This window comes from Falco peregrinus, chromosome 1 (genome assembly GCF_023634155.1).
Source record: "Falco peregrinus isolate bFalPer1 chromosome 1, bFalPer1.pri, whole genome shotgun sequence".
NCBI classification, from domain to species: domain Eukaryota; kingdom Metazoa; phylum Chordata; class Aves; order Falconiformes; family Falconidae; genus Falco; species Falco peregrinus.
The window spans coordinates 111,640,624-111,654,860 of record NC_073721.1 but is presented as its reverse complement, the minus strand read 5'-3'; the positions used below and the strand labels follow the sequence as shown (position 1 = coordinate 111,654,860).

General features: G+C 39.8%; 1 protein-coding gene across 2 annotated transcripts in view; it reads right to left on the bottom strand.

The window, feature by feature from the left end:
- The window catches only part of ADAM10 (ADAM metallopeptidase domain 10), a 51,328-nt gene that overhangs the window by 27,659 nt on the left and 9,432 nt on the right, over positions 1-14,237 (bottom strand). For both annotated transcript variants that reach the window (XM_055808221.1, XM_055808231.1), the window contains exon 2: positions 11,864-12,014. In XM_055808221.1, the coding sequence (XP_055664196.1) occupies positions 11,864-12,014 (151 nt within the window). The remainder of the gene's footprint in view (positions 1-11,863; positions 12,015-14,237) is intronic.

Sequence of the window (14,237 nt, the reverse complement as noted above, 5' to 3'; positions counted from 1 at the left end):
AGAGATATCTAATACAAAGGTAGGAAATTCTGGGATGTGGCTGGTAAATGGGGAAGGTTAAACTTCAGCAGTTCCCTGTGACTCTTGGGCTTTGCGCCAAGCTAACCAGTGCTCATATTATAATTTCAGTATTGATATATTTTCTGAGGGCAGATTCCCCTGTTGAAAAGGAAGAAACACCTCACTATAGATGCGCTTGGGTGCTACAGTCACTGAGGAACACACGCCAGCTAGCAGTTAACAGTTATCCACACCCAGCTAGAAAGGCATGTTTTATGATAGATAGCTAGTTTTTATAATATCAGAGAGAAAAATTAAGAATTTTTCTTCTTTAAGTTAGTCTCTTTACTAGCTCTGTAAAACTGTCTTTTGGTAACACAGAGGTTCATGAGGATGAGGAGATAACATGAACAAGCAACCCAGTAAAACATCACAGGACAGAATGCTACAGCGTTATGCAATACATTTTTCTAGGGGGGGGAAGAAAAAAAAAGAAAAAAAAAAGAAAAAAAAAAAAGAAAAAAAAGACTTTAAGCCATCTTGTGTGACTTTTCTGGGCAGAAGTCAGAAATGAACAGTCAGGAGCGGAGAGGGGGAAAGACCAGCACTGAACAAGAATCTGAAGAAGTTTATTCAAGTCCTTCAAGAAGTTCTACTCGTTTTGGTTATAACACACTGCTCAAGTTGTGACACAGATTTGAACTCCATTTTAGTCTGAGCTTTCCCTGCGACTGAGCTCTCTAGAGTTACTGAAGATGGATCAGACTCTCTTCAAGTGCATCTGAACTAAGTTACATGACAAGAGATCCTGGATCCTTTAGAATAGCTCTCCTCCCTTCTTTATATTCTTTCTGAATATTTAAAAGGACTTCTTACCATAAGAAGTCTCCAACTGAGTCTGTGATGAACAGAAGTATCTACTAACCCCAGCAAGAGCACCTACTATACCTAAAATTACTTTTTCCTGGTGAAAAAAGTAGGCTTTCTGAAAAAAACCCCACACCACAATCTATACAACACTTTTCTCACAGAAGTGCAAAAAAGTTACTTCAAAATTAATTTTTCCTGGTTGTATTCACGTAAGTTTCACATAAAATTGAGGAGCAATTATTATCTCTAACACTCAATTGCATCAGCAATTTCTTTATTATTTATTTTATTAGACAATGCAAGACTTCTAGCCGCCATATATGTCAGTGGAGTGGGGGATAAAGACATTACCTCAGAGTTAAATGAATAATTTAGCAAGTTTAGCCTAAAAAACTACCAAGTAGATAGATGAACTAGCCCTAGGCCTCAATCGTGAAGCTGTCCAGGGTATCCTTTCCTCAACTGCCAAGGCATCTACATTCTCATCCTTACAAATTAGCGTGACATTCAGCATTGTGCTTCTGGACTATCACTGCTGACTATTGCCTGATCGCCATTTCAAGTGGGTTTGGTGTTTTGTCTGGGCATCCTGCACCACGGAACGGTGCTTTTGGAGGCACAAGGGGAAGCTCAGCAGAATCTACTGAAGCTGGGAATAGGTATTCCTTCTGGGAAGGATACCCCTCCATCAATATCACCCTATCTGTCACTTCAAAATGGACTGTTAGAAGTTATACGTACAAAATAAAGTTTCAGTACTTTTAAAATTAAGAAGCCTGTATTTATTCTCCTTTCATTTTCCCCCCTTCTTACTTTCTCCACTGGTACATAACTTAACAGTGTAAATTCTAACCCATGCTGTCACTTATTTATTAAGAAAACCAACTCTATTTGCAGGATTAAAGAACTATTTCAAATACAAAACAACACAGTTGTTTTTCACAATAGCAATTCTCTGATCATTTGATTTATTTTGCTTAAACCATTAGATAACCTGATCGTGTCTTGGCTATTTTTAGACAGGTCTTTTCTTGGTCATTCAAACATGCTCAATGGGAACAGGATTATCTGTCTGGACCGTTCACCCTTTTAACAACAAGAAATGAAGTGACAAGTCTTCCTTCAGTTCTCCCCCACCAAAAAAAGGGAGGGAGAAAGAGGCAACTTGCAGGGGGTGAAGGGGTGGTGGAGAACAGGCATCTATTTGTCTCCTCTTCCGAGGAGACATAAACCCCCATGTACATAAACATGTAAACATAAACCCCCATGTATTACATGAAACCTACAGCAGACAAACTAAATTCCATTTTTATTGTTACGCAGAGACATGTGAATGTACTACTAACAAATGTCAATGACATCAGCTGCCCTGAAAAGATGCCAGCGTGTAGGTGGGGAGACTCCAAATTGTAATGACTGAATCAAACAAATGGATAGTTGGCAGTGACCCCCTAGAAAACCCAGCTCAACACCTTAACTTCTCAGCGAGAAACTTCCAAAGACCCTACAAAATCCATTCCAGTATTTCACCCAGTGTAGAAGTTCCCCTAAAATTTACTCTAGATTTCTTTAAGGCTAGTATTTCTCCCCCTTTCTGGAAAGGAATATAAGCTAGTCGCTATCCTTCTCAAAGTGATGTGGAAGAGAATGCATCTTAGTTTCCTTTCCTGGCTTAAATCCAGTAACTTCATCAATTCTTTGGAGGACTGGAGAGTCCAGAGAAGTTCAAAAAATTTGTCTGTATCATTTCTAAATATGTTTTCTAAAACTAGCCATAATGGAAGAAATACGAAGCCTCAAATAAGCCTTTTGGTAATTACCATTTTTATAGCATGCATTGAATTCTCTGTGCCAGCACCCCTGTCAGTATAAACTAAGCTATTCCCTGGCCTAGCTACCCACCAGGCAGAAGATTAACTATTTCCAGAAAAATAATGCTGCTTTATTTAGACACTTTCTACCTTGCTTAAGACATTTCCCAGCAGTAGTGCTCTCTCGAATAGAATCAAATCAACTAAGACTACGTTTTGACCTCACTTCTATGTTTCTGTCTTACATGTATCTGAAAACTGATACATTAACAGGCTGTTACTTGGTGACTGCATGGTTGCTTGTATGGTTGAAGACTGTATTTTTGGTAAAACTGTTTATATTTTTATATAATCTGCTTTGATAATAAACTACATCTTATTCATTAATGGCAGTACCCTAAAGACTATCAAGAGGTAGATTTTTATTTCACTTTAGCTTACCTCAGGGGAGACTATGTCAGATTTGCAAGTATGTAACATAGCAACTAAGTGATAATTAAAGAAAAAAAAAAAATAGTGGAGAGCACCACACTTTGCTAAAAGCCAATACCTTCCCATGGGGTTGAGTTGCGTCAATCCTATGCTCTAATCACAGAGCAAATACTTAAAAAAACAAAAACAAAACCCCCAAAAGCTGTGTGTCTATACTGACAGTACTTGGTAAAATGAACATAAAGGTATACGTCTAAGAGTTAATGCTTGATCTATTAATCCATTTCTTTTCAGTATGAATTACCTTCCAAGATCAGTGATTTTGCCATGATTGAATGTCCAGTGTACTGGGACACTGAGAGCAGTCTGCCGACTTTTCCAAAGCTGGCAGAAAAGGCCACTATCAGTGGTATGCAAAAGGGCACTTGGTGCTTTCCCTTTCCTGCCTTCACTCAGTCAAATTGCCGTAACCAGTGGCAGGCTAAGCAGGCAGGATCACTCTCTGACCAGGGAGATAGTTTTAAGGAGGGGAAAAAAAAAAAAAAAAAGAAAAAAGAAAAAAAAAAAAAAGGACAAAAGAAAAAGAAGGAGATGGAGGAGTTATCCCACAGCTGGAAGAAGTGGCTGGGAAAAGGAAACAGAAGGTGATGGGATGGCAGCAGTATGGGATGTGACTCCAGGACAAGGAGAGTCCGTTTAGGTTCATACTCTTCTTGGTAGGAACCAGAAAAATCATTTGTAGCTGTGCGTCCATGAGTCTCCCCACAAGTCAGGATCTAGACGATACTACTCTGCTTGAGATGCAAGCAGAAAGATGTCTTTCATCCTTACTTTTACCATTTAAGAAGTCAAAGTCTCTTTGAAAAATGGAAGGGGAGAATAATTTGGGCCCTTCTTTCTAACTGCTTCCACACAAGGCATCCCAAAATTTAAACTTTGTTCCCACAGACCATCAGACTCATTCCAACCCTGAACTATATTGAATAGAAGACAGTTTAACTCACAAGCCAGGTCTACAGAACCATCACACTTATGAACATACTTTTTATTAAAAAAACCAAACACACCACTATTTTCACTTACTGTTAAACTCACACAACATATTCCATCATCATTTAACTGACAATTCCCCATGGTCCTGCTATTGACACTAAAGAAAACACATCTTTGAAACAGCACGTGGTAGGGTCTCCATGTTTATAATTCTTTCTATTACGCACCTAGATGCAGATAGAGGGCATCATCCTCTAGTAAGTCTTTATCTAAAACCCTATCTCTACAGCATTGCAATGCTCAGCAATTCCAGCTAGAATGCTTGCAGCTTATGTTTATTTCCCATCAATACCTCTAGGGTGGCACCTGCAATTGTTCAGAGATTTCTTTCCTGACCTTCAGAAGTCAGACTTGCTAAGCTTGTTATTCTAGAAGTACACAGCTAAGGATGTAGCCTTCATCCTAAGCAATTTGCCACTGAATATTTTTGATATACATACCTGCAAACACATAAGCTAGTTCAGATAACAGAAACCATCCAAGCAGGATTTACAAGTAGCTACACATCAGCTCTAAGAAAGTTAAGTATCTCTCTGTCCTGAAGAGTACGGTATACAGATTTTAAGAGCTAAATAGTCTTTACCCAGGGTTGATTTTTTTATTCTTCCTCTTTCAGTAAATCTTCTTTGGGAAGTGCAGATTCTGTCACTTGTTCTCCTGCTTATCCAAAACAACCCTTCAGTTTGTATTTACATAAAGCTGATTATTTACATGCAGTGCCATGTTGTATCAATTCAAAAACATGAGATCAAAAAGAGAAAACATGTTAAGGATGCGCTAGAATAAAATCACAAGGCATGAAAGTTACTACATAAATTCAAACTAAGAAACTAGTTTAGAAAGAAGCTTTCTTACTGAAACAAAGACATACAAAGAAATCTGCCAGCTGATAACATGAGCTCACATGAAGCACATAGCCTAAGTACTTTCATTTACGTCTACGGCTTTTCATTTTAAGAACATGGCTTTTTGAGAACATTGTTACATACAGGAAAAAAAAAAGGTTACATGCAGTACCATGCAGTACTAATAGCAGCAGTGAGACTGATGCAGTGTTTTTACAGCTGTTCATTGATCAAACACTACTCTGAGCACTTGGACATCATCAGGCAAAACAACCTCAAGCGGAAGCTCACCTCACAGCATCTTCCTGACTCCTGGCATCCACCATCACTTTGGAAAGCACTGACAGGCACTTTAGCTGTCAAATTATTTGAAGCAATAATGACTAAATCTTTGTGTCCACTGGACTTGCCACATTAGGCACATACAAACTGTTAGCCTTTTTATATAGAACCACAAAGACAAAATTTCTTCTCCCTTTCCCTCCCCATACAAACCCATGAAGGATAGGATAATAAGATTTTTCTGAACTGCCTTCCCCTCCAAAAACTACCTATTATTATGGTTATTAAGTTACAGAGCAGAGGTGAATGCACTCTCTTTTGAATACACAGGGGTATGATATGTACCTGTACTGACACAGAACAGTCAGCAAGAACGTTGTGGTGAATAAGAAAACAAGATAAGGAAAATGTCCAATAACCACCAGGGATCACTACAAATGACCAATATCACCGATTTTTAGCACAGTAGAAGCAAAGCTTGTGTTTTATCATTAGTTAGAACGTATTCAAGTTTCTGACTATCATAACCCAAACCTCTACAAGCATTCATGCAGACTGATCTGAAGATATAATTGTCCATTACATTTTGGAACACAGTAGAAGAAAGTTATGTACTTTCCAGTCCAGATGAACTGTGTAAGGTGGTAGAGGCTGAGGAATCTGCCATTCCAGTTGCACCGGCATAATCATCTAATAGTCACATAATTTTGACCCTATATTGAGCTAGGTTTTAAGATTTGAATATGTTGGACTAAAAGAATCTGGACTTAGCAGCTGTGACTTGTAAGCCCAAATTAAAGCATAGAAAAGTGTTTTTATCAGCAAAGCCGGTATTTTTATATATCTCAGGTTTTATAGAACAACCTACCAATATTCAACAAATTAATGCTTTAATATTCACAAGCATAAACATATGAAAGGTCTTTTTATTTGTATGTGTTACAAAGAAGTGACGTTGCAAGCACTTCCTGTAATAGTTTTCCTATTATAGGATCATATATAGTCCATAAATTCCAACAAACATGTCTGATCTTAACTTACAGTATTTTTTAAAAATAAAATTTTAGATAGAAAACTAAGGAAAACTGTAGCTAGATGGCAAAATATCTGAAAAATTCTCAATGCATCTTTAATTTAGTAACAGGCAGTTGTTACCATGTGTTTAAGCACCACTTGAAAATGCAGCTGTTCACTCAAGTCACATAGGTAACCTTCAGAAGGGAGAGTCAGCAACTAAAAACAGGAAAGTGGAAGTGGGTATGGATGGGTGATTAACAGGGCAAACTAAGAAAAAATTAGAAAGCATATGTTATTATGAATGCATTAAGTTGACTGAGTGTGCAGTTAAACACTACACAGATGTAGTTACTGTTTTCTGAATGAAACAATGTCTCAGGAATTCACAGCTATGTCATTAGGTAAAAAGATATAGTTCAAAGAACATCAGATTTCAGGCAAGTTTTTCAAGCTCATTTTCAACCACTTGTGACCAGCCACCAGCGGGACGTAACTCCATCCACCACCACTCCTGAGGCTCAGCCACCCAGCCAGCTGTTAGCCCAGCATAAAGCACACACTTATCCAAGCCATGAGCAGCCAGTTTCTCCAGGAGATGCTGTGGGAGATGGTGTCCAAGGCTTTGCTAAGGTCCAGGCAGACACCAGCCACAGCCTTTCCCTCAGCCGCTAGGTGGGTCATCCTGTCGTAGAAGGACATCAAGTTCATCAAGCAGGACCTGCCTTTCATAAGCCCATGCTGGCTGGGCCCGATCCCCTGGCTGTCCTGCACATGCCATGTGATGGTGCTCAGGAAGATCTGCTCTGTAACCTTCCCCAGCACCGCGGTCGGGCTGATGGGCCTCTACTTCCCCAGATCCTCCTTCCTGCCCTTCTTGCAGATGGGCGTCACATTGGCTGATCTCCCATCTTCTGGGACCTCCCCAGTCAGCTGGGACTCCTGATAGATGACGGAGAGTGGCTTGGCGAGCTCCTCCAATGGCTCCCTCTGTGCCCTGGGTGGATCCCACCTGGCCCCATCAACTTGTGCGTGTCCAAGTGGAGCAGCAGGTCACTGACCGTTTCCTCCTGGGCTGTGGGGACTTCATTCTGCTCCTCCTCATCCCTGTCTTCCAGCTCAGGAGGCTGGGTACCCAGAGGGTAACTGGTCTTACTATTAAAGACTGAGGCAAAAAAAGTATTAAGCACCACAGCCTTTTCCTCAGCCTTTGTGGCAATTCCCACACCCCACCCCACCCTGTATCCAGTAAAGGATGCAGATTATCCTTGGCCCTCCTTTTGTTTCTAATGTATCTGTAAAAACATTTTTTGTTATCTTTTACAGCAGTGGCCAGCCTGAGTTCTAGCTGGGTTTTCGCCTCTCTAATCTTCTCCCTGCATAACCTCGTGACATCCTTATAGTCCTCCAGAGTTGCCTGCCCCTTCCTTCCAAAGGTGGCAAACCCTCCTTGCCCCCCCGACCCCACCTCGAGTTCCAGCCAAAGCTCTCTGTTCAGCCAGGCCAGTCTTTTCCCCCACCAGCTCATCTTTTGGACTGTAGGGACTGCCTGCTCCTGCACCTTTAAGACCTTCTTGAAGAATGCCCAGCCTTCCTGGACCCCTTGGTCCTTCAGGGCTGTCTCCCAAGGGACTCTGTCAACCAGGCTCCTAAAGAAGCCAAAGTCAGCCCTCCACAAGTCCAAGGTAGCCGTTCTGCTGACCTCCCTCCTTAATTCTCCAAGAATCTAAAACTCTATCATCTCCTGATCGCTACGCCCAAGATGCCCTCCAGCCACCACACCACCCACCCATCCTTCCCATTAACACTGTGCACTCATTACCTTTGCATGAACCTTCCCTGGACTCCAAGGGTACCTTAAATTAACTATATAAACTGGAAGGTGGAAGAGTTACGATACATAACCAGGGTTGTTTTAAAACTTCATATTCTGTCCAATTTGAAGCATTTGAGAAATAAGAACATTTTGTACCACTGGTGAAGCAATAATGTCAACTTATCTAAACTACAGTTTCTGATTCTAAAGAATTAATATATACCTACAGCTTACATTCAGCAATTTTAACTGCCCTGTTAAGCTGGAGTTTCAGCACTGAACAGTAGGCTGGTTTGGTTTAGCTCATCACATCTGCTGTAACAAGTTGTATTTTAAATTACCCAACTATAAAAGTTTGGAAAAAATTCTGTCCTTAACAGTACTGTGTAGCATCTAACTTTCAGATGAGGGTTAAATATTCATGCAGGGTTTCTCAGTGGTGGCATGTTATACATCCATTTGTAGAACTACTGAGTCTGGTGTGAAAAAAAGGTAGCTTTGAGTTTAATTGCATCATTACAGTATCTATTTCATTATTAAACAGCTATTAGCCCATGGTTAAATGGTCACATTAACTTGGTATAAATAAATAATATTTATTTTCATTTTTTCCTTTTTTAACAAAAGGGTACTATGAAACACAGTTCTTAAATCCAAACAGTCTACTGCGAAGAACAGATGCTACCTACACACTCATGAAATACTTGTAGCTGCCAGCAGTTTTGTGGACAATGCAACTAAGTTTGATGAATGCTAATCTGGCATATGTCAGCAACTGCCACGGAAAAGGCCAGTACTGCATCTTCCCTCTCACCACTTCTGCGTATTTCTGCACCCCTTCTTCCTACAACTAGTTTGCTTATATACTGAATTGAATGACTTACTAATCTGGCTGAACAATAACTAGCCAAATCACTCTCCCATCTTGACTGGCCACATGACCAACAGGTGCTTCCTCTGGCCCAAATGGAAAGATTAAGTTTATCAAGTACAAACTGGCACCAGATACAGCACGAGAACTGTTGTGGGCCAGCTAGCTTCATTTGCAGTTTCCAGCAACAAACAGAAAACAGTAAATATTAGGACAGCTTTTCCATTGTTTCCTGGCTACAGAAGACAGCTGTTCCATCAGAAGCCAACTCAAAATTGAAGATTATCATTTCAGTACTCATAAGTAGCAGTTATTTAGTACCTTCATTAAGTTAAGGAGATGCAAGTCAGAAAGCTGTGTGCCAAGAAACCACCACACCTGGACAAAGTCTTAACTAACCATTTGATGTAAGGCCATTCAAAAACTCAGGTTTAAATTTTCAGTGTCTCAAACCTCATGTTGAATGAATGCCTTTAAGTTTCATCACTTGGTATTTAAATAAAGCAGCACTTTAAGAGCCCATGGGCTAAACCTAAATGGTTTAAGTATTCTGCAAAAGCTTTGTTTCCTACCTTAGCAGAAAGTAATTAGAATATTTGATAGAAAGATTTTAATATTGTCATTCTTGGCGATGACATACATCAGTTATGTTCACAATAAACTAGCTACAATTACAAAAAGGCAACCCCATTTATATGTTTTTTCAAACTGCTACACACCTTCAAAACTACTAAAAACACTGTATGAAGTAAAACACAATTTACTTTATCCTTCCTAATTTATATTTAAAGATAAATGAAAATATTTTGTAATAAGAGATTCAGACCGATTAGCAGGAATTTGTGGACTAAATTTATAGCCTGCCAACCCCCTCCTTGGCAGGAAGCATTACATGTGTCACAGGAAACTACCAAAATCCTAAATTATGGACTGGTTTGACCTTATAGTAAGTTTCCATTCAGCCTCCTCAGTTAGTGATGGATTTGTGCCTCAGAGCATAGGGATTTAGAATCAATTCCACATATAAACACCAACACTTTCCTTCATGAGTAATAGTAGCTGCTATCAAAATCTTTATAAACCTGTTTGTCTGAGGTCTGGTGTGACTAAGATCCATGAAATAAAGGAGGAAATCTTTTTTAGACCTCATTATCGTAGGTACAGTTAACATTTTCATATGATAAGGATTTTCAGTCCACCTTATTAACACAGATAAAACGCACAGGCTAAACTAAGAGCTCTATTTTACAGTAGAGTATTATGGGATCTTTACCAATGACAAGATGAACCTGCTCAAGTGGACTGAAATGTGGACCGCTCCCAGAAAGAATGGTCTCATCCTCCCTCTGTCACCCCTTCAAGTCATACTGGTTTTGGGGGGGTTTTTTGCCAAGTAATTTTCAGCTGGATCAGTTCCAAGATCCTATTCCTTGCATGCTTTTAAGACTACCAGAGCTAGCACAAAGATGACCTGGGAATGCAGTCAGGCCCGCTCCTCTCTGCGGTAGTACACACTCTGGTAAACCCAAATTTACCACCAGCCTGCAGCTAAAGAGTAGCAGCATTGGACTGAAACTAAACTTCACTGTCTTGCAACCTTGCTGGAGATTTCAAAGTAGAGAGGTTTACAATTGGAGGAGGATCTGAAACATTCTACTCTGCAGTCTCGTTTATTAAAATAATTTAGTAACAAGGACTTGAGATTGCTTGTGGAGCTACAGCAGAGACAGCAGCAATATGACTCTTCCATAACTAATAAAATTCCCCGGACTAAAAATCACACCCAAGAAGTGTGGTTTTAAGGACAGGATTTCAAATTCAGGATTTGGGTTGCAGTTCTACAGCAGTTACAAATACAATCCTAATGCTAATCTTTTGGGAGCATGCACTGACATTTCAGTCATTACGGCACACACCTCCAATAGCAACACTGCATTCCCTACAGAAATTAGAAGCTGGCACAAAAGCAGAACACTTACTCATAAAATAACATCCCAAACACATATTCAGAAGATCCGGGTTTACCTTTGCTCTGTCAAACTTCCTATGTTTCTACATATGGATAGCAATTATTTAGCAAGTTCTAATTACTTAAATTCTAACTGCAATAATTAGAAAAGCCAGGGCATTACGCATTCCTAAAAATGTATTATGACAATGGTGCTGCAAAGGAGGGAGTCAAAGAAACAAAGATACAGACACAAAATATTTTAAGTTTCTTCCTGTTTCTCCCCGGTAATACAAAAAGCAGGCAATTATAAACAGATCTTCCCAAGTGAAATCTACAAATTATACTTCAGTTGCTTACACTAAATATCTGACATTGTACTGGATCTTACAATCACACGCTAAGTGCAAGGCAAAGCAAGTCTTGTAACAGCAATTATGTTTTCCCCATATCAAATAATTGCTGAATTCCACAACAGCACAGAAAACTGATGACACCATTACACATGAAACTGAACACTTTTTTGGCCTATTCTGTAGTTTCAAAGGCAATCTGAAATTTTACTTTTTCTCTATTATACCTCCTCAAGCAGTCTGGCATAATTTTTGTAAACAAATATGCCAAAGCCACATTATAAACTCAGAATCAACTACCGTTCTGTTCCCAGTACAATTCCATTGTTTAAGCCTCAAAGTGCATTAATAGTTCCCACCAGAAGTTTGAATGAGTGATTACAAGCAACAATTTCACACTTATACTGGAAATCAGAACAGATACTTCATAGAAACTATAAGCACTGCACTTTAGTGTATTCTAGCTAACATTAGCTTGATGACTGTATTTCACCATTTACATTTCACTACCATTAAAACACACATGAATAAAATATTTTAAACAAATACCTTTTAAAATACCACTAACCTTCCATGAGCATGAAAATCTAGCTGCAAGAACTGATCTTCATGTGATACTGCTCTTTTGGCACGCTGGTGTTTTTGGTGTAACAAATCCGCATCATAAGACAATCCTTCGTAATGTCTAATATACTTATTTAGAGGATTTCCATACTGGCCTGAAAAGAAAAAAAAAAAAAAAAAAAAAGGTTTAGCATGTCTGAGAAATTGAGATATTACTGAGGTTGCAACCACACTAGCACGTATGGCAGATCTGCGGTGCAAAACAGTTGGTGGTGAGGACCCAACTTCCAACTCACATGCATTTTAGCTTGCTTGTTTTCTCCCTTGCACACTTCAGATTCATACTGCTCTGGGCCCACAAACTGAGTGCACACTTGCAGTTAAGAGTGCATTACATGGACCTTGGAAGGCATCTTCCACTTCCATTTCAATCAATACAAGTATAATTCATTTACTCCAAAACTAGCCCACAATGCAAAAGACATCACTGCAGACAGAAAGCTTGAGCTGTTTCAGAAATGCACTCCCAATCCAAACACTAAAAATTGAACAGCTGAACATCTTTCTTCTGGTTCCCTGGAAGAATTGCACTTCCAGCTGCACACTGCACTCACGACACCAAAGTGTCTGCTCAGAATGTTTATGTTCCACATACCAAATATACCAAAAATCTAAGAGCAAATCATGCCACATAGCAACACTACATTTTCTATCACATGGAACCTCTCCTGTGGAGACAGGCTGAGAGTTGGGGCTGTTCAGCCTGGAGAAGAGGAGGCTCTGGAGGGACCTTACAGCACCTGCCAGTACCTTAAGGGGCCGACAGGGAAGCTGTCGGGAAGCTGGAGAGGGACATTTCACAAGGGCAGGCAGTGATAGCACAAGGGGTGATGGCTTTAAGCTGAAAAAGGGTTGATTTAGGTTAGATATTAGGAAGAAACTCTTCACTGTGAGGGCAGCAAGGCGCTGGCCCAGGCTGCCCAGAGCAGCTGTGGGTGCCCCATCCCTGGCAGTGCCCAAGGCCAGGCTGGATGGGGCTGGGGGCAGCCTGGGCTGCTGGGGGGTGTCCCTGCCCATGGCGGGGGGCTATAACTAGGTGATCTTTAAGGTCCCTTCCAACCCAAACCATTCTATGATTTTAGGAATGTTCCATCATGTGTAAAAGTTTTATTCAGGATGTGTCTCTAAAAAACATACATTTAGTTCAGTCTGGTTTGGACACTTCCTTCTCAGGCAATATTTCTGACTCGCATTAAGAGTGCTGACAGAAAATAAGGAAAGATTTTGGTCCTTACATCCTGATGGAAGAAGGGACATACAGAACTAACCTGAGGCACTAGCATTTATGAGCTTTTCGTATATCTATATTATGCATACAGAAGACCACCACATCAGCTCTGTATTTACACTAGACATTTTACTATAACACAGCATTTTTCACTCCAAGGTTAGCATTAGTAGGTCAATAACAGAATAGAAAACTCCTTGTGCTGCCCAGACACCTGTCAGACATGCTGCCGAGATGTACCTTTGACTACTAACAAGCCAACAGGACAGTAATCATAAGAACTGAAACCGTAAAGAAGTTAACATAGCATTATTCTCCTCCAGACAAGAAGCCACTATGTGCATTACTGACATTTCCTTAATTCTGATTTTGGACACTTATGACTAAGTACACAGTTTCCAGCCAGGATTCACTTTCTTATTAGCTAATATATCCCAAGTAATCATAGATGCACGATAAACTGACAGTACAGCATTTATTTCACAAGAAGTATATTTTCATATCCTGCCCACCACCAAGGCCTCCATCTCCTGCCTCCACACATTCCACACCGACACTCTTCACAAGTCTCACCACACTTGGGTATCGAACACCAGCACAAGAACACTATGCATGAAAAATTTTTCATCTACCTAACAAAAGTAAACACCGATGTTGTGGAAGGAATTATTAAGATGAAATGATTCAGTAACTGTGTTCAGAGCCCAAAACAGAAGTTCAAACAGTAGAAAATAATATGGAAAAATTGAAAAAAACCCCAACCCAAACCAAATACAACTTGCAAAGCAAATGACTGTGCCTTTGCAATGGAAGTAGTGTACACAGTATGTTTTCCATACACAGTGAAAAACAGTTTTTAAACAGTTTCTGTTTAAAATATCCAGTCATAAGGAATTAACTTAAATACCTGTATCTAGAATCTACAGGCAAGTGTGAGATCATTTCATTGGTACTGGTTTCAAAGCCAGATTATATATGAGCCAAATTACGTCATGATTCTTGATGTCCCAAACATTAAAGCCAGCAAAGAATTAAAGATATTAAGTGATGCATAGTGTTTCAAAACTCCAGGGAGCGATCACATGTCTTG